Source organism: Lathamus discolor, chromosome 5, assembly GCF_037157495.1.
Source record: "Lathamus discolor isolate bLatDis1 chromosome 5, bLatDis1.hap1, whole genome shotgun sequence".
In the NCBI taxonomy this organism is placed as follows: Eukaryota; Metazoa; Chordata; class Aves; order Psittaciformes; family Psittacidae; genus Lathamus; species Lathamus discolor.
Window position 1 is genome coordinate 116,543,061 of NC_088888.1, and position 18,581 is coordinate 116,561,641.

Below are 18,581 nucleotides of genomic sequence, written 5' to 3' on the forward strand. Positions count from 1 at the left end.
TTAAGACAACACTTCATATAATTTTATTTGCAGAATACCAAGTTGTGAACAGATATAAAAACAACGGAACATAAAAACTTGTTACAAAACCAAACTAAAATAATAAAAAGGTGCATTTTGCTCAACAGTTTAATTTCAGTATGATCTCCAATAAAAAGCTTACTCTATTGAACCTGAATATCTCAGCATTCATTATAGGATACTTTCATACAGTGTAGAAACTAAGTCATCTAACAAACGCTCTAATTAATATAGCCAGTAACAAAGACTTTCTGTGAGGAAGCATATAACAGTTTCCATAGCATGAACGCATCATGGACAATCCTATATATAAAAAAGCCAAATTATTTAACAAGTCTGAACAGATTTACACTATGACTAAACCGAACACAAACAATTTAAAGTGATTTCTGAAATCACAGGTTGAGCTAACACAAAGGCACCTTTTATTTTAAAGGTAAATTCACATTTCTAGAAGGTAAAAGCTTTGTGCCCAGGCAACTTCAAGTCATTGTGGCACAATCAGTCAGACAACTCTCACTGCATGTATCTCAACTTTCAATAGAAAGATCTGGTTTCTATTTCTTTAATCCAGTTTTTAGGACGGGAGGAATTAAATTAGGAAGAGGAGGGCTCTCCCTCCCATATTTACAGGCTGCAGACTTCTGCTTTCTCATCAGAAATGCAAGTTTTCCTGTCAAACTTTGTTAAGCTTTGTAACTATCAGCACCCTCAGAGTTTGGTCAAAGGCACTACAAACACACAGTCCCTTTTTGTCAGGGCTCCAGTCTAGGCTAGAAATCGGCTGCGTTGACAGAGTCACATTCTGCAAGAGACTGACAGAACCTGCCACCCCCATCTCGGCTCCTTCAGAATCCTTCTTCGAGCGCTGAGCTGGGTACTCGCTGGCAATAAGGAAAACAAAAACTTGCACTTAGAATTCACTGATACAAACACATCATTGTCCTCTTTATTTTTAAAAGAAAGGTTTTCTCTGTTCTGTAGATAATGCAAACAAATGCCTTAACAATAATGAATAACCTTAGATCACAGAATGGTTTGTGTTGGAAGGGACCTTAAAGCTCATCCACTTCCAACCCCCTTGCCATGGGCAGGAACACCTTCCACTAGACCAGGTTTGTCATATCCAGCTATATCCACACTGCATATTTAGCAAACATTTCATGAAACTAAAAAACGAGGCAGGAAGCCTCATTTGAATTGAATCCTGACACCTCTTTCCTACAGCACTTCATTTTTTAACTGTTTGGCTTTTGCCACAGGTTAAGAAAATTTTATCTCAGCTATCCGTCTGAAACAGCACACCTATTTCGCTGCATTTAGGATGACTGAATAATTTTGCCATGTAACATAAGAAGATGCCAACATAAGAATCATTAAAAGTCCGGGCTTTCAATGCCCTTCTCAGACATAACTAGTACTGTGAAAGAATTTTAAGAAATCAGTTTTCTTCCATTTATCACCTTGTTCACCAAGGATATAATTAGATCTTGATTACATTAAGAAAACTGACACAGATAAAATTCACCTGTGCAGTTGTCACATTCTTTAATGGATTAAATATAGAACCATAGAATCACAGAATAGTTAGGGTTGGAAAGGACCTCAAGATCATCCAGTTCCAACCCCCCTGCCATGGGCAGGGACACCTCGCACTAAACCATCTCACCCAAAAATTCAACTTCCAGATCAAGTACTGACCCCAAAATTACCCTTTCTGCTGCATTTGTAAGCAATAATTTTAGTGAGATATTCTGAGGTTGGAAGCAGGACCCTAACTTATCATTTGCAGGAAGATTCTTTCTTAAACCATTAAATGGCTGGTTTCTTATTCCCCCTGTTGCAGACTGGAGAGTGATCACTTACTATTTCCAGAGATGAAGGCCCCCAGCTCCTCCACTGGTCATAAATATATCTCTGTTCTGTGGTAGGTGTCGAACCTGCCAGATGGTAGATTTTTGCACCTAATAAAGAAGAATCAGTGTTGTATAGAAGTCACTTACAGATGCAATTAAAACAGCAATCACTTGTATGAAGAGAACCTGGCCTTCTCGTGGATACTGGAACATGCCTCCCGACCTGCTGCCACAGGAGTGGCCAGTTCCCACACAGGAGAAGCCAAGTCAGGCCTCCGACACACCCTGGTCTTCCACAGGGATAAGGCAGCATCCCTACCAAGGCCACCGCTCACCGGTACTTCAACTTATTTGGGACTGGCCACGTGAACAAGGTTAGAGAGAAGTAAAGTGGCTGTGTAAGCATGTCTTTTGGAACTGCTGTGGAACTACAGGATTGCCAGGCTCGTAAGGGACGCAGTCACCACAAGGTTAATTTCACTCTCTGACATCTCTTAAGATCATTACTGGAAGGGAATATAGTGCAAACAATCTACAATTCCAATTTACATCTTAGTCAGGGCACAGCAAGATCACATAGCAACAGAAATCACTTAGGGAAATAAACCCAACACGCATGCTCTGACTTACTGCATAGCTGTCTGCAAATATCCAAAAGGAAAAGCTTAAATGCAGTGAGTGAAAGAAATGCCATTTTCACACTTGGATTATCACAAACACTAATTCAGTAAATACTTTTGTGTCATCTAATGATAGTACTTCCAACGTGTTACCTGCTTTGAACGGTGGTATGGAAAATAATAAAGATGCTAAGTTGAAATTCAGCTTTTTTCTAATTCAGGCATTCCTGGAGAAGAACTTCACCAGAAAAGTTCCTTTTCTCCAGATTTATTAGCACCACATCATGTTCACAAAACAACAAAAAACCCCACCTCAACGAAAGAAGAGAAAAACCAACCTGTTTTATAAAGAAACTAATCAATGCAGTGGTCACAGGTGGAGGAAAAAGGTTACAGGAGTTCTCAATATCTAACAGCCTGCAGGCCACTGAGTCTCTCCAATACACTCTTTCACTCACCCTCAATATCCCAATCCAAAAATGCTTGGTTCTGAGGAAAAATAAAGAAATTTCTTCTGTGTCTCATATGAGGTCTGGTGACTGCAGGAAGAAAAGTGCTCGCAGAGGGCTCATGTTTTGGGGGATATATTTTAAGATTTGAATCTGCATGCTCATCACAATTTAATATGGCCTCTAATAAACATGACTCCCAGATTAAGGGCAGAGCTGAGTGCACAGAGGTGCAACTCCGAGAGAACTCAGAGATACCCAAGTATCAGGTTATAAAAGGGAGGAAAGCTGGGTGAGTGCTGGCAGCTGATGCACACAAGCCCGTTCACTGCTGCACCAGGGGCCACATCAGCTATGCTGCCACAATGTCTGTGCCCATTACAGGAGCATTATTAAAGACAGTAGTTTTAGACCTGTAGTTCTTCAACAGCAGATATTCACAATGCTTGTCTCTTACTAAGAAATCCTGTCTCCCCATACCTTCTCTGAAACAGAAGCAAAACCTTTGGTTGGATGCTGAGTTCTCATATCGAAAACATGAAATTTCCCCTCAAGCGACGTGGCCACCAGCTTGTTCATATTTACATCTTTTCTGTCAAACTCCACACTGCAAACCTGGCAATATATAAAAATACATTCAGCCTTGAAATTTAGCCACTGCTAAAAAGAATGGGGGAAAGTTTTGCTAATTGTAAATATGTATTAACCCTTGGTTCTTTTTACAACGACAACATCACCGATTTGGAAATAACAATCACCTGAAAACACAAATCCACTGACAAATAGCCCATGCTATCCTGACCAAAAATTTGAGGGGTACAATTTGCTGAACCTGCATAGGACCTGGGGTGAAATATATTTTTATAGTTTCCTTACCCCGTTCTTAATATTGGTCTCCCATCTTAGTGACATGGTTTTTAAGTCAAATAATTTAATGTCTCCATTGTCATATCCAGCACATACAACACGTTCCTCTTGATTGTAAGCATTGCCTGGACACAGAGAAAGAATTCATCAGCATACACGAACCTTCTTTAATCTGTAAATTTCAGACCTCCTAAACCTGCAATTTCAACTTAGAGTTACGGCAGCAAAATATTACTATTGGGATACTAAGATTTAATGAATTGTCTGGTTTTCAAACCTGAGGGGTAGAGAAAAATACAGCTTCAAACCTGGCAGTCTGTTTCTTTTAAAACATTACCAAAATTCTTATTCCTCTTGCCAAACACTGCCTAAACCACGTAAAATTCTGCACTTGTAAACCTACATAAATACATTCCTTCTCTTAAAACTTTATCTGCTCTAACCCATGCTCCCCAGACAGCACCGGAGCAGAAAGTGGTTCAGCAGTCCCTTAGCCAGCCTCTCAAGCATGAGCTGTTAGTGCAGTCACAGACTTGTCGAGAAGCCCTGGGTGTTACCAAGGCACCACTAGACAAACGCAGAAGCCTGCAAACAAAAAACTCTCCGCTGACAGGATCAAGGAAACATATCAGTGTCTGAAAGAAGTCAGCCCAAAGCATGGAGTTCGAGATGAACCCAGCCTTGGCTCAAGCTTCAGCAACTTGAAATAAACTGAAGAAAATGTGAGGGCACTTTTTTCTCCATTCATCAAAGCAGAAGACAAAGATATCAACAGCAATGAGTATTAGAGTTGCACCTTCTTGCCAGGAAAGGCCATGTCCTTACTATCAATTCTGTAATTATAATCCGTGCACTTATTAGCAGTTTGTAAAACTTTGGAGACAAAAACGGAGCTAATCCAGAAACACCAGCTGGTGTAGAACACAAGCAGCTTGTCCTCTCCAGAAGAAAAATGCAGAGCATAGATAAAGCATGGCTGTTGTCTTTTATTAGCTCTTAGCTTCATAGATCTTCTCTTAAATTAATGCTTTAATGTTTGATAATTGGAACTACAGTGCAACAGCAACTGGTTCCCTGTGTGCTGCAACATCTCACAGAATCATAGAATAGTTAGGGCTGGAAAGGACCTCAAGATCATCCAGTTCCAACCCCCCTGCCATGGGCAGGGACACCTCACACTAAACCATCCCACCCAAGGCTCTGTCCAACCTGGCCTTGAACACTGCCAGGGATGGAGCACTCACAACCTCCCTGGGCAACTGATCACCCTCACAGTAAAGAACTTCCTCCTTATATCCAATCTAAACTTCTCCTGTTTAAGTTTGAACCCGTTACCCTTTGTCCTGTCACTACAGTCCCTGACGAAGAGTCCCTCCCCAGTATCCTTGTAGGCCCCCTTCAGATACTGGAAGGTTGCTATGAGGTCTCCATGCAGCCTTCTCTTCTCCAGGCTGAACAGCCCCAACTTCCTCAGCCTGTCTTCATACGGGAGGTGCTCCAGTCCCCTGATCATCCTCGTGGCCTCCTCTGGACTTGTTCCAGCAGTTCCATGTCCTTTTTATGTTGAGGACACCAGAACTGCACACAATGCTCCAGGTGAGGTCTCACGAGAGCAGAGCAGAGGGGCAGGATCACCTCCTTCGCCCTGCTGGTCACGCTCCTTTGGATGCAGCCCAGGATACGGCTGGCTTTCTGGGCTGCGAGCGCACACTGCTGGCTCATGTTAAGTTTCTCACTGACCAAGACACTTACACTCTCATCAACAAAACATTTACACTCCTTCAGGACCATGCAGCTGAAGAAACTGGTTTTAACATTCCTAGGCACAGAAATAAAGCTTGCACAGCTTCTCAGTGAAATCATAGAACCAGTTGGGTTGGAAAAGACCTTCAAGATCATCAAGTCCAACCACAGACTATGACCAAAGGTGGTAGGAGAAAGAATCCAAAACCCAACTATCACAAAATCAGCTCCTTTTGGGAAAAATAAAAAATTAAAAATACATAAATTTGACAATGCTGAAAAGCAAAATGTGCTACTTATGTCCCCATACAAAAAAAAAAAGCTATTCCATAGCATCCTGAAATGCTCTGATAATTCAGCAAATCAAGTCATATTAGAGGAAGGAATGGATATAGTCTCATACATTACCAAATGCTACGGTCCAGCAGTCTCTTTTGCTCTCCCCCTGCACAGGTTCCATATTAGCGACAGGCGTATCTTTCTGTCTCGGGTCCCACACCTTCACAGTTCCTGGGAAAGAAGGACAATGGATTTTGTGTTATGGATTCACTGACACATTCTGTTAATCTTCCCAGGGAAGGCCTTTGCTTTTGAGCCTGATCATTCAAAACACAGGAGCATTTCTCTCCATAAAGAAAGCCTGACTGCATTTAGTGGGTACAAAAAAACCAACCAACCAAAACCCAAACCCAACAAACAAAGTAATAAAGCAAAAGTGTTTGTTCAGGATGTATTTTCTCTAGCTATCATTTTGCATTTATTCTACATTGCATTCTTACTGTCTCAGTGACAACAGTTTCTTTTGCTTATCTGCAGCTTCTAAAAGAATTAAGAGGAAATCTGTCCCAAGCAAGATTCATAGGACAGCATAGGAAGGGCTAGGAACTAGTTGCAACAGGTTTGTAACTAGTTCAGATGGCAGACTGTGCCCTGCCATCAGAGTTCTCCAACCAACTGAAAAGACTTTCAGAGTTCACTAACTCACCATCTCGACTGCCAGTGACAATTTCTGGTGCACCTTCCCCAATTCCTAAGCCACCTACACCATCTATACTGTTTATGATTTCCTTATGACCTTTCACAGAATACACTGGTATTTCAGGAGCTTCTAAATTCCTAGGCAAGAAAGAAAAAGAACAGGTAACAGCATTTTCCTTGACACTTGGGATTTGTATAAAAATGAGAGGAAATTGAGCACAAATTATATAAACTCAGATTAACAGTGGGAACAAAATATGGGCATCACCCTTACAAACCATGAGTCTCTGATTCCTTCTTTGGCTTTGGCTTTAGACTGGTCCGAATGTTTTTGCTCGGTTCTGGACTTCCCTGTTTGTAAAGGCGATTGTGGGATTCAGCACAGCAAGAACCGGTTTTTATGCTGGGCTTTAAATGAATCATGCCACAGATCAAGACACTCCAATTAGCTGTACTCTCTAAGTATATAAAATGACTTTCTCCGCTGATGCCCAGCTAGCTCTAACTCCTGCTCTTCAAATGCAAGTTGCATCCAACTGGGGGTTTCACGGTTCTTTGCCAACGATTCCCTTCCTTTGAGAATCCTTTGGAATTTGTTCTAAATTTCAGATAGGGACTAATCTGTGCTGCTATTCCAACAAAACAGAACCAACAGTTCCTTGTCAAGTGAAAGATATCATTACTATTATTATCAATGAAATACCCATATAAAGAACACCCCCTTTTTGACCCCATAACTTAAATTTGTGTAGGCAAATTGATCATCAAATAAAATATACAAATAATTCAGGGACCTGAAAAAAACCTTTGAGGATTCAAAATTAAAAATCTGTATTTAATCTAGACATCAGATTTAGGTTCTCACACAGGTTAGGCTGTTGCTCAGGTTACCTTAATTGGTACTCATGCATCCATTCAAAGCCTCTTTTCAGAAGAGGACGGAGCAGAACTTTAAGAGGTGGTTGTTGCTGCACACAGAAGATGCCAATGGAACAGACTGAATTAAACCACTGTGCAGAATTCACGTCGATTTACAGAACAGGCATGGTCCAAACACAGTAGCCAGCAAAGCTTATGACCGGATCTCAATCACACGCAGCACAGAGAGCATCTTACATAAAAGCCACACACACAAACATCGGTTCAGACAGACGAGTACAACACGAAATGAGAAAGCTTCCAGTGAATACCTGTGCTTACCATATGTTAAGGTTTCCACCAAAATCTCCTGTAGCCAAGTATCGCTGCTGCAGAGATGTAGCACCAAAAGTTCCACATTTTATAGGTTTAGCCTTTTCAATCTTGTAAAGAAAGGATACATTCCGTGTCAGCACACGTTAATAAACAACACAACCGCAGACTGCAGCAGCAGTTCCTTGCCAGTCCAGGGTGACATGTACCCAGGCTATCTGGGGTAATACGCAATGGAAACCCCATCGAAGGCAAATACACTTGGTGTTTATTTCTTCGTGCGAAGAACAGACTTCAGTTTAGTGGTCTTAAAAAACCAGAACAGATCTCGCTTCAGCTCAGTAATGATGCTCATTAGAGGCTGCTGTCTCTGCTGATTTGCAAATACAAGGCAGAGGGCCGCCAGAGCCCCGCCGGTACACCAGGACGGGAGAATTGAGCACTTAACCGGTAGCAGCTTCGCGTACATACCCGCAGTGCCTCGGCCCGACAGACCCACAGGGTCTGCTTGCGCCCTGGGGGTCTCCATGGGCCTGAGGCGCTGGTACCCCCAAAACCAGCAAACCCACAACGGTCAGTTTTAGTTAAAAAGAGAAAACCCAAACCGACAACAAAATCCCAACCGCACAACAAAACCCACCCCCCCCCCCAAAAAAAAAGACCCCAACCGAACCCACAAAACCGAACGCTGAAATCCGCCGCCCCCACACGCAACCGGCGCCGAGCCGCCAGCGTTCCCCCTAAGGCGCGCCATGACAACAAGCCAACAAAGGCACGCCAGCCCAGCGCGACGCGACTTACCGGCACAGCGAACCCAGCCGGCAAACCGGGGCCGGCGCCGAGCTTTACCCTTCCGGCTGTTAACCCGCTAGCTCTGAACAAGCGCCAGTGCCCCCCACCCCAACCGGGGTCAGGCCGGCTCTGTGGCCCCACGGCAGGGCCTGGCGGGCCTCATCCCCGCAGCAGGGATCATAGTGATACAGGGTTAATGAAATGTACGGAAGAAAATACAGGGGATTGTATAAGAGAGAAGAATCCCTTGCTTAAACAAAAGTATTGTCTGCTGCAAACACCTAGGAGCACAGAAGCAGCGAGAGATCGAACCGTTTTGTCGGAGGGGACCTTCAGAGCTCATCCAGCCCCCCCCCCCCCCGCAATGAGCAGGGCCACCTTCAACCAGATCAGGTTGCCCAGCGCCGCATCCATCCCCTCCAGGGACGCGGCACCCACCACCTCTCCGGGCCGCCCGTGCCAGTGCTTCGCTGCAAAGCGCTTTCCCCTCGGGTGCTCCCCCCCCTCCCCCCCCTCCCTTCCAGCTCAAACCCCCCGCGCCCCGCCCCCCCCCCGCGGCCTCACCTCCCGCAGCAGCTCGGCGCGCGCGCCCCGCAGCTCGTACAGCTGGATGAGGCCGGTGCCGCGCGCCGCGCTGCCCAGGCACAGGAGGCGCGCGCTGCGGGGCACCCACTTGCACTCGAACGGCGTGTAGCTGAGCGCGCGCTGCACGTGCGCCACCACCTGCGGCCGCTCCGGCCCCGACGACATCGCCGCGCACCTCCCCCACCCCCTCCTCACCCCTCCCCCACCCCCCCCCCCCGCGTAACCGGGCACCGGAGGGGGCGGCCCCGCGCAGAGCGGAAGTGACCGGTGGCGCGCTTCCGGCAGGCGGGGGTGGACGCACGCGGGCGGCGGTTGGAGCGCGGCTCCCCCCCCCCCCCCTCACCCCGTGCCTCGTTATGGAGGCTGAGGCGGCGGGCGGCGGCTTCACCAGCGTCGTGACCAAGCGGAGCCGGAGGAAGCGGCGGGCGGCGGCGGCCGCCATGGACACGGCGGAGCCGCGGCCCAGCAAGAGGCCGGCATTTCCGCCGGTGGCTGCTGAAGCGCTCGGGGTACGCGGGGCGCGGCCTGGGCTGTGCGCGGCCGGGGCGTGCGGGGCAGCCCGTCGGCCCTCCGGCGCACGGAGCGGTGTGCGGGCCTCGGCCTCGCCTCATGGCCTTCTCTTCCCGCTAGGTTGGAAAAGGCGAAGTGCGGAAGGTGCCCGTGCCGGCCAACAGGTACACGCCGTTAAAAGAGAACTGGATGAAAATATACACGCCTATCGTGGAGCACTTGCAGCTTCAAATCCGGTTTAACCTGAAAACGAGGAACGTGGAAATCAAGGTAAAGAGAACTCTTTCTGCTTCCCACTGGTACCTGAAACGCGGTGCCTGCTCTCACAGCCGTTCCCGTTGGGTGTGTTAGGCTAGAGAAGCAGCCTGAACCCCAGACAGTGCTCGGAACGATGCAAACTGCGCGGTCTCAGCCGGAAAATCCTCACGGGGGGTTAATCTGGTCACATTTGTTAGTTGCTGCTTAGAAGGAAGTGATTAATGCAGGTAGTTTGGAAGTGTTGATCCTTTCTAGAAGGGGCCAGCATAACATTGAGGGGTGTCAGTTTTTATAGGAGAAAATTACATGCTAAAGAATTACCGAGACTCTTACTCCATGTGTTAGACGTGATTTTGGAATGTAATGCTTTCTAGATTTTTAAGGCTACTAAATACTTCTATGACAACTTTGAGCTGACAGTGGCTTGAGGGGGTCACCAAATCTAACAGCTTCTGTTTGTGGCAGAAGATAAGCGCTGGTCGTTTAACAGCTTGTGATTTTTCTGTTGTAGATTGCACCACAGTAGCTTAGGATACAGACACCGTTATAGAACCGTAGCTCTTGTAGCTGCTCGCTTTCTGGTTACTCCTCAGGAGTGTTCATAGTAGCTCTCAAGCGTGTAGCCAAAGCTCACACTGTGCCTTTGACATACAACCTACTGTATTAGCACTGTTGATGTATGAGATCCTCTAATGTAAGAGTGAAAACAGAGACACCAACAGTAATTTTGCTTCCTAACCTTAAAATCTTACCCCAAGTTTGATGGTAGCAACTAGAAGAATAACTTGAAGGGAGGGAAGAGCAGGAACTCGTGCAGTTCCATTGAGTAACTGCAGGTGAAAGACAAGACCTGGCATTTCAGCAGTGCTTTTTGGTATGCAGCACTGGTAGAAAGCCAGGTGGTTTTGTTCTTGACGAAGCCCATTTAGGGTTGCCCCTATCTGTCAGGAACATAAAATGATTGGAAATTTAAAATCCATTTCTGTCAGTTCTGTGACATGGTGCGGAAGCTGTAAATGACAATTCAGAAGAGCTTTTACATACTCCAGATCAAAACTACCTTCCGTCATTATTGTTCCTTGCTTTGCTTTTGTTACAGCTTCAAAGACTGCTCTTTCCTAAGTTGTCCTTGTTTGGATCTGTAAATGCAGATAGGCACAAACTCTTCCATGGTGGCTTTGGCCCAGTGTTAAAACATGGACTGAAAATAAATGCCCCTAACAGCAAATCCTCTGGTGTGCTGGGAGGGGAAGAAAAAAACTAAAGCAGCCCAATACTTGCTGCTTTGTCAGGTCGATTTGTTCCTGTTCTAAATATCATCTTAATTCATATGTTTTTGTCGTGGTTTAAACCCAACCACAAACCTCGTCCACTCACTCCCCCCTTCTTGCCCTCCCCCTGCTTCTGGAGGGACGGAGAGGAGAATCAAAAAGAATGCAACTCCCACGGGTTGAGACAAGAACAGTTTAGTAACTAAGGTATAACACAAATCACTACTGCTACCACCAATAATAATAATGATAAAGGAAATAACAAGAGGAAAGAATACAACACCTCAACACCAGCTGACCAATAACTCGCCCCCACTCCCCCCAGCCGAGCACCAACCAATACCTCGTCCAACCCTGTCGACCCAACCCTTCCGGGTCACCCTCCGTTACATCCTGGGCATGACGTGCTGTGGTATGGAATACCTCTCTGGCTAGTTTGGGTCAGGTGTCCTGTCTCTCCTTCCTCCTGGCCTCCCCTCCTCCCTGGCAGAGCATGAGGCTCAGAAAGTCCTTGGCCAGACCAAACATTCGAGCAGCAACTGAAAACATCGGCGTTATCACCACTGTTCCAAGGCCAAAAGATCAAAACACAGCACTGTACTAGCTCCTAAGAAGGAGAAGAATGACTGCTGCTGCTCAACCCAGGACATTATCCACCCCTTATTCCATACCATTCACGTCATGCTCAGATCCCACATCTTCAATATCCCATCACTCTTACATATATATATACATCTACATATACACAGAGAAAAACATCATTTCTTAGTGCATGGACCTATAAAGCTGCTGAGTCCATCTGGTCCATGATGTCAGGCTCCATCTCTTGTTACAGTCTCTCAGAGCAGGAGAGGCTGTGTGCAGTGTTCACACTCATGAATAACCTGGGCAATAGTGTCCATTGCTAAGTCCACCCCTCGATCATGAGTCCATCTCTATGTTGCATCTCTGCCCTGGTGGCCTGAAGTGTCATGGCCCACCAGGCTCGAAATAATTCACTGTCCCCTTCAGCAATTTCTGCAGCTTGTTGTGGGGACTCCATACAGATGCCTTCCATCTCCAATGCTTCCAAAGCACTGGAGGGGCCCAGTGGACTAGATACTGCCTCGTACTGTCCCACACACACTGCCACTCATGGCTGTCCAGCCCTGGGGAAGATCTCTTGGTCCTCCCATATTGTGGTCTAACCCCAGACAGGAAGCAAACCTGACTCTGCTTGACTTCTGAGATCAGACAAAATGGTCGTGGGTAGCACACGCTCTGTGTGTGTGCCAACATGCTGATCCCCATCACAACCAGCAGGCAGGTCCCAAGGGTACCCAAAGGCCATTCAAACCCTTCAGAACTCTCAAACGATGCTGCTGTGCTTGTCCCTGGGGCTGGTGCAGCTGTTGTGCTTGCCGGCTCTCCCACCTCCAGCGTCTCTTTCCCTGGGTGCAGCTCTTCCTCCTCTGCCGTGCTGGGAAATGCTGCCTGGGCCCCTGCATCCTCCTGGGGCTCGGCGGGCGGCTGCCGGGGGACGCTCTCGGCCGCCGCGGGACTGGGCTCGGCCGCGGGGCTCGGCTCCTCCGCGGGGCTCGGCTCCTCGGCCGCCTCCTCCCGCTGCTCGGCAGCCGCCTCCTTCCCGGCCTCCGGCCCCGCTCCCGCCGCCGCCTGGTCCCCGGGGCCGCTCTCCCCGGCCGCTTCGGCCGCCGCCGGCTCCCGGGGCCGCTCCCCCTCGGCTCCCCGCAGCTTCACAAAGACAGAGGCGAGGACAAGGGCCAGGGCGCTGAAGAGCAGCGGGACGGCCCGGTACAAGTCCACGGCCACATCCATCCCTCCCTGCTCTTGGAGCCCACCCGTATTACAAGCCATTGCCATAAAGTACAGTGAAACAAAAACCTTAGCCCATGCCCCACACTTGATAAACACTACCACAGGGAATACCGGCTCTAAGTAATGTACTACATTCTGAAGCTCTGAGAGCAAGAGAAACAACTTCGAGAGCCAATAAATCAGCACTGTGACGACTATTAATCTGATCATCTCCGTCGTTATCTCAACCCTTCGTGCCCCACGTTGGGCGCCAAAAAGAACTGTCGTGGTTTAAACCCAACCACAAACCTCGTCCACTCACTCCCCCCTTCTTGCCCTCCCCCTGCTTCTGGAGGGACGGAGAGGAGAATCAAAAAGAATGCAACTCCCACGGGTTGAGATAAGAACAGTTCAGTAACTAAGGTATAACACAAATCACTACTGCTACCACCAATAATAATAATGATAAAGGAAATAACAAGAGGAAAGAATACAACACCTCAACACCAGCTGACCAATAACTCGCCCCCACTCCCCCCAGCCGAGCACCAACCAATACCTCGTCCAACCCTGTCGACCCAACCCTTCCGGGTCACCCTCCGTTACATCCTGGGCATGACGTGCTGTGGTATGGAATACCTCTTTGGCTAGCTTGGGTCAGGTGTCCTGTCTCTCCTTCCTCCTGGCCTCCCCTCCTCCCTGGCAGAGCATGAGGCTCAAAAAGTCCTTGGCCAGACCAAACATTCGAGCAGCAACTGAAAACATCGGCGTTATCACCACTGTTCCAAGGCCAAAAGATCAAAACACAGCACTGTACTAGCTCCTAAGAAGGAGAAGAATGACTGCTGCTGCTCAACCCAGGACAGTTTTATTGAACCTGTCTGGGTTTCTTTTCACTTGCTAAAACATCTTTAGGATCTTGGCATTAGAACAACTTTTGGGTTTTCCTGGCACCATCCACTTCTTTTTCTTCTGTGCTGCATTTAGCTTATGTTATTTTGTTTGGGTTTTTTTTCCCCTAGAGAGGGTTCTCAGTCAGATGTGTGGTGGGGAGGGGGTTCAGCAGTTTCTCTTTTCCCTCCCCTCCAAACACAGGCTGTGGTAGTTGATGCTTTGCTGTTATAAAACAGCACCAAGACTAGTTACTCTGTCTCAGTAAAAGGTAATATAGCACTGTCACCTGAATGTAGGGTTTTATGGTCAGAATGTATCGCCAAGATTTTTTTCCCCCAGGTCCTGACCCTACTTGCACAGCCTTAATTTGCAAACGTAACTTCTTGTCTTGCAGACTTGCCAAGAGACAAAGGATCTCGGCGCTCTAACAAAAGCGGCTGATTTTGTGAAAGCATTTGTCCTTGGGTTTCAAGTAGAGGTGAGTCTCCCAGCTCCCAAGTTGTGAGAGTGCTTGGATTTGCTTGCAGGATGTTATTGGCTTCCCTGAAAATTACAGGAAGAAATAACAATCCTCAGGTGGTTTTCTAGAAATAAGTGTTTGAAATTGTGACTAGAGTGGAAGTCTTGATTTCTTAAGGTAATGCAGGGTAAGAAAGTAACCTTCAAACATCACTTCATTAAAAGTACAAAGTGGGGGATGCATTTAGCTGCATGCAAGAGGGGAGCATGAAGCAGTAATCTGGCTCTGATGTGCTCCACATGTGCAGGGACTCTCCATTTTGCTGCCCATAACCTGCACTCTGTTAAAAACTCAAACAAAACCACTCTTCACAGTATTGTATGGGCTGCCCCTTGCTGCAGACCTGTGCTGGCTGTTGTTTGATACATTAAGTGGAGAAATACTATGGATGCTGTCTGTTTATGTAAAGGAAACATGAGCTTTCAGCTCCATTGTGGTACTGCAACACTCATGCTGATAACAGCTCTCTTTATTTTAGGATGCTCTTGCTCTCATCAGATTAGATGATCTTTTTCTAGAGTCGTTTGAAGTTACAGATGGTAAGTAGTTTGTGCTGTGGTGGTCAGGTAGCTGTGGGTACCATCTCCAAGTACATTGGTTTTGTTCCTTTCCCCCTGCTCCACTTATGTCACTTACCCCCAGGGTTAAGGAAACTGTTCATTACACAGTTACTGTCTGGGTACAGGTGGCTTGAAAGGGTTGTCATTTTTCTAAGATGTCTTAACAAAGCCCCTCAAACCTCCATCCTTAAAAGTACATCACTTTATCAGAGAGATTTGATTTTTCTTGTCACAGGGTAAATGTTTTAAAGGTGAAATGGAGCATTTTGGTGAATACATCCATTAGATTTTTAAACTAGAATGGGCTTTGCTCCTCCCAGTGTCCTGACAGCAGCTGGTAGGAAGTAGACAGCAGAAACATCTATTAGTTCATGTATTACTGGGATTCCTTGGAGCATCTGAATCAGATCTATTTAATTTCTGTTGGTGCCGGCTGAGTGCACTTTGGCTCTTGTTTTCCTCAACAGTAATTGCTCAGTAACACAGGGAATGCTTTCTGCTGCAGTTCTGTATCAGAATTTCTCTCTGGTGCCAGAGACCTCTTGGTTACACATAGCACCAGATGCAATTTTCGGTTCTAGTAACATTAGTGAATATAGATACTTATATATTGCACCTTAAATTGCTTTTGTGCTACTTACACTGAGTTGCTTCCAGCAAGACAAGCATTACAGAAATGCACACCACTGCTGTTACACTGAGCATGTTGTTCTCGTTTTAGTCAAACCTTTGAAAGGCGATCATCTGTCAAGAGCAATAGGGAGAATAGCAGGGAAAGGTGGAAAAACAAAATTCACTATAGAAAACGTAACCAGGACACGAATCGTTCTCGCTGACGCGTAAGTATTGACTGACTTCCTCCTGGGCAGAGCGCAGTCCCTCCACTAACCCATGTCCTTTTCCAGGAACAAAGATAACCTAGATTTTATGAAGCTGCTGTAGAGCAGTGGGAGGACAAATTATTTGTTATTTTTAACAAATGCTATTTGAGTATTTGACCTTTTGGTATGAGAATGATGGGTGTTACCGGTACACAGGGAATTGAATAATGCCCCACAGAATAAGAACAACTTCTTACAAATAATCAAAGTTGAACCCACTGACCCTATAACCTTTTTCCTCCTAAAGCTGCTGCTGCTAAACTTTCAAATTGTAAAAATCTATTTTAAGAAGGATTTAGAACAGCACAGGGTTTATACTGCAGGTTTTCTGGTTTTGAGGTTGTTCCTATTTACAAATGTAGAAAAGGCACTAGTACACTGATCTGAAATTCCAGCTTCATTAACTGTGTAGTAACAGAAGGTTTTTTTCCCCTCATTAACTGCTGCTACTTCGGTTTTTACAGAAAAATTCACATTTTGGGATCTTTTCAGAACATTAAAATGGCACGAACAGCAATTTGCAATCTAATTTTAGGTAAGTCCTGTTATCTAATCTTCTTTGCATACAGATATATCTTGCAGTTTGAGAAACTGCTTTCTGTGCTGTCTTAACTTTCTCCCCTGGTGGTCCATAGCTGCATTTGGAGCAGGCAGCTTGCTAAGAGTTGTCTTGTTGCCCTCAAGATAAAGGTTTGGATAAGAATCAGGGAGCTCAGCGCTTTGATTCTGTCTCCGAAGCCCTGTCTGTGGTGCAGGACGAAGATAGATACTTTCTGCTCTTTGATTTAGCCTGTAGCATTCCCTGCAGGGCTATTTGGAATGCACTGTCTAGAAGATGCTAAAGGGGACAACCCAACCCACACTGGCACCAGTAGTTTAACTCTGCAACTATAGGCTGCGAAGTGGTGGCTAACCTTGACCATCCTTCTCAGCTGTGGGCTTACTTTCCTGTTAACACAGACATGACAGAAAAATATGTATTTCTATAACACACACATTATCTTGATTACTGAGTTTGTGCTTTCTTCTGCAGGAAGTCCTCCATCCAAAGTTTATGGCAATATTAGGGCAGTGGCCAGCAGAGCAGCTGAAAGGTTCTGAGCTGCAGCACAGCTGCACCACCAAGGACTGGGGCTGGGAGTTGTGTTTTCTGTACACACAAGAGGCCTGGAGCTACAGAAGCATTCAGTCTTCTACTTGATTTGGAAGCCCAGAAGAAAACTGGGACTGCTCCTGCAGTCTGATTTCCTTCAGACATGCTGCCCTGTTTCAACACACCTAATATTTCTGTATAGTCATTAAAAGTCATTTTAAAGTGATTGTGTCTATCAGAAGTACGAATACCTGATTTTACTTACCCTCAAACAAAACCATGCTTCATTACTGACTCTGAATATCAAAGTATCAAGAAACTGCTGTCAGAACTTCAGACAGCCTTTAACAGTTTGAGCCTAAAAGGAATCAGCATAGTTGAGTGTCTATAACCACACATCAGTTCAGTATCTTCCTGGAAAGAGGAGTCAGCTGGAACACGAAGTTCAAAAGCAAGCTGCCCAACGAATCGCTGCTACTTAAGGAACAACATAGCACATGAAAACGGTAAGGTGAGAGAGAGGTAAATACCGTACCTGAACTTAATCCTAGAATCTGCACCTATAGATATATTTTTTTTAGCCTCTTGAAAATGGTTTATATAAGGCAGCCTTGTGAAGCCAAGAGCCATTGGTTACGTACAAGAACCTGCCAGTGCATCAGAGGAAAAGAACTGGCAAGTGCTGACTCTACACTGTTTCATGCACACAGCATTTTAAGAAGGCAGAGAGATGAGAGACCTGTCACAGTCCCCATTTGATATAAACAGGGGTCCTTCTCCCAGCCCTGCCAGCCAGTCTTGTTCCAAAGTCTCTTGCTGGTTAGCACATTTTCAGTTCAGGCTTTTGAATGAAAAAAGCTTAATTGAAACTACCAAAAACACTAGGAAATTGAGCAAACATTTCTCTCGGTGTCCAAGTTTCCAGTGCAGCACTTCATGAGGAAGAAATTTTTCACTCGGAGGGTGCTGAGGTACTGGCACAGGTGGCCCAGAGAAGCTGTGGGTGCTCCATCCCTGGCAGTGGTCAAAGCCTGGCTGGACAGGGCTTGGAGCAACCTGGATCCAGTGGAAGGTGTCCCTGACCATGGCACATAAGTTCAAACTAGATAATATTTAAGGTCACTTCAACCCAGGCACAGCTACAGACTGGGCAAAGAAGAGATTCAGAGCGGCCCTGCAGAGAAGGACTTGGGGGTGCTGGTCGATGAGAAAATGAACGAGCCGGCTTCAGTGCGCGCTTGCAGCCCAGAAAGCCAACCGTATCCTGGGCTGCATCAAAAGGAGCGTGACCAGCAGGTCGAAGGAGGTGATCCTGCCCCTCTGCTCTTGTGAGACCTCACCTGGAGCATTGTGTGCAGTTCTGGTGTCCTCAACATAAAAAGGACATGGAACTGTTGGAGCAAGTCCAGAGGAGGCCACGAGGATGATCAGGGAACTGGAGCACCTCCTGTATGAAGACAGGCTGAGGAAGTTGGGGCTGTTCAGCCTGGAGAAGAGAAGGCTGCGTGGGGACCTCAGAGCAGCCTTCCAGTATCTGAAGGGGGCCTACAAGGATACTGGGGAGGGACTCTTCATCAGGGACTGTAGTGACAGGACAAGGGGTAACGGGTTAAAACTTAAACAGGAGAAGTTTAGATTGGATATAAGGAGGAAGTTCTTTACTGTGAGGGTGATGGGTTGCCCAGGGAGGTTGTGAGT

At 46.4% G+C, this 18,581-nt stretch overlaps 2 protein-coding genes across 2 annotated transcripts; one reads left to right on the top strand and one right to left on the bottom strand.

Moving 5' to 3' along the window:
- On the bottom strand, positions 1-9,287 carry DNAAF10 (dynein axonemal assembly factor 10). Its single transcript, XM_065682281.1, has 8 exons — positions 9,082-9,287; positions 7,735-7,835; positions 6,542-6,672; positions 5,965-6,066; positions 3,823-3,938; positions 3,427-3,561; positions 1,888-1,985; positions 1-905 (listed from the first exon to the last, which is right to left on the bottom strand). Exons 1-8 carry the CDS (start codon positions 9,265-9,267, stop codon positions 698-700), a joined length of 1,077 nt encoding a protein of 358 aa, XP_065538353.1. The 5' UTR covers positions 9,268-9,287; the 3' UTR covers positions 1-697.
- An 85-nt stretch (positions 9,288-9,372) lies between these two features.
- Positions 9,373-17,109, top strand: PNO1 (partner of NOB1 homolog). The gene is made up of 7 exons (XM_065682282.1): positions 9,373-9,611; positions 9,733-9,882; positions 14,224-14,307; positions 14,828-14,888; positions 15,631-15,748; positions 16,255-16,325; positions 16,824-17,109. The coding sequence occupies exons 1-7, from the start codon at positions 9,459-9,461 to the stop codon at positions 16,889-16,891; spliced, it is 705 nt and encodes a 234-aa protein (XP_065538354.1). The 5' UTR covers positions 9,373-9,458; the 3' UTR covers positions 16,892-17,109.
- The last annotated feature ends 1,472 nt before the right edge of the window (positions 17,110-18,581 follow it).

Excerpts from the sequence above, each read along its gene's own strand:
- PNO1 (XM_065682282.1), top strand. The coding sequence starts at position 9,459 with ATGGAGGCTGAGGCGGCGGGCGGCGGCTTCACCAGCGTCGTGACCAAG. Across the intron at positions 9,612-9,732 it reads TGGCTGCTGAAGCGCTCGGG|GTTGGAAAAGGCGAAGTGCG; the intron begins GTACGCGGGGCG and ends TCTTCCCGCTAG. Across the intron at positions 9,883-14,223 it reads CGAGGAACGTGGAAATCAAG|ACTTGCCAAGAGACAAAGGA; the intron begins GTAAAGAGAACT and ends CTTGTCTTGCAG.
- DNAAF10 (XM_065682281.1), bottom strand. The coding sequence starts at position 9,267 with ATGTCGTCGGGGCCGGAGCGGCCGCAGGTGGTGGCGCACGTGCAGCGC. Across the intron at positions 6,067-6,541 it reads TGTCACTGGCAGTCGAGATG|GAACTGTGAAGGTGTGGGAC; the intron begins GTGAGTTAGTGA and ends CTTCTTTCCCAG. Across the intron at positions 3,939-5,964 it reads CTGCTGGACCGTAGCATTTG|GCAATGCTTACAATCAAGAG; the intron begins GTAATGTATGAG and ends CTCTGTGTCCAG.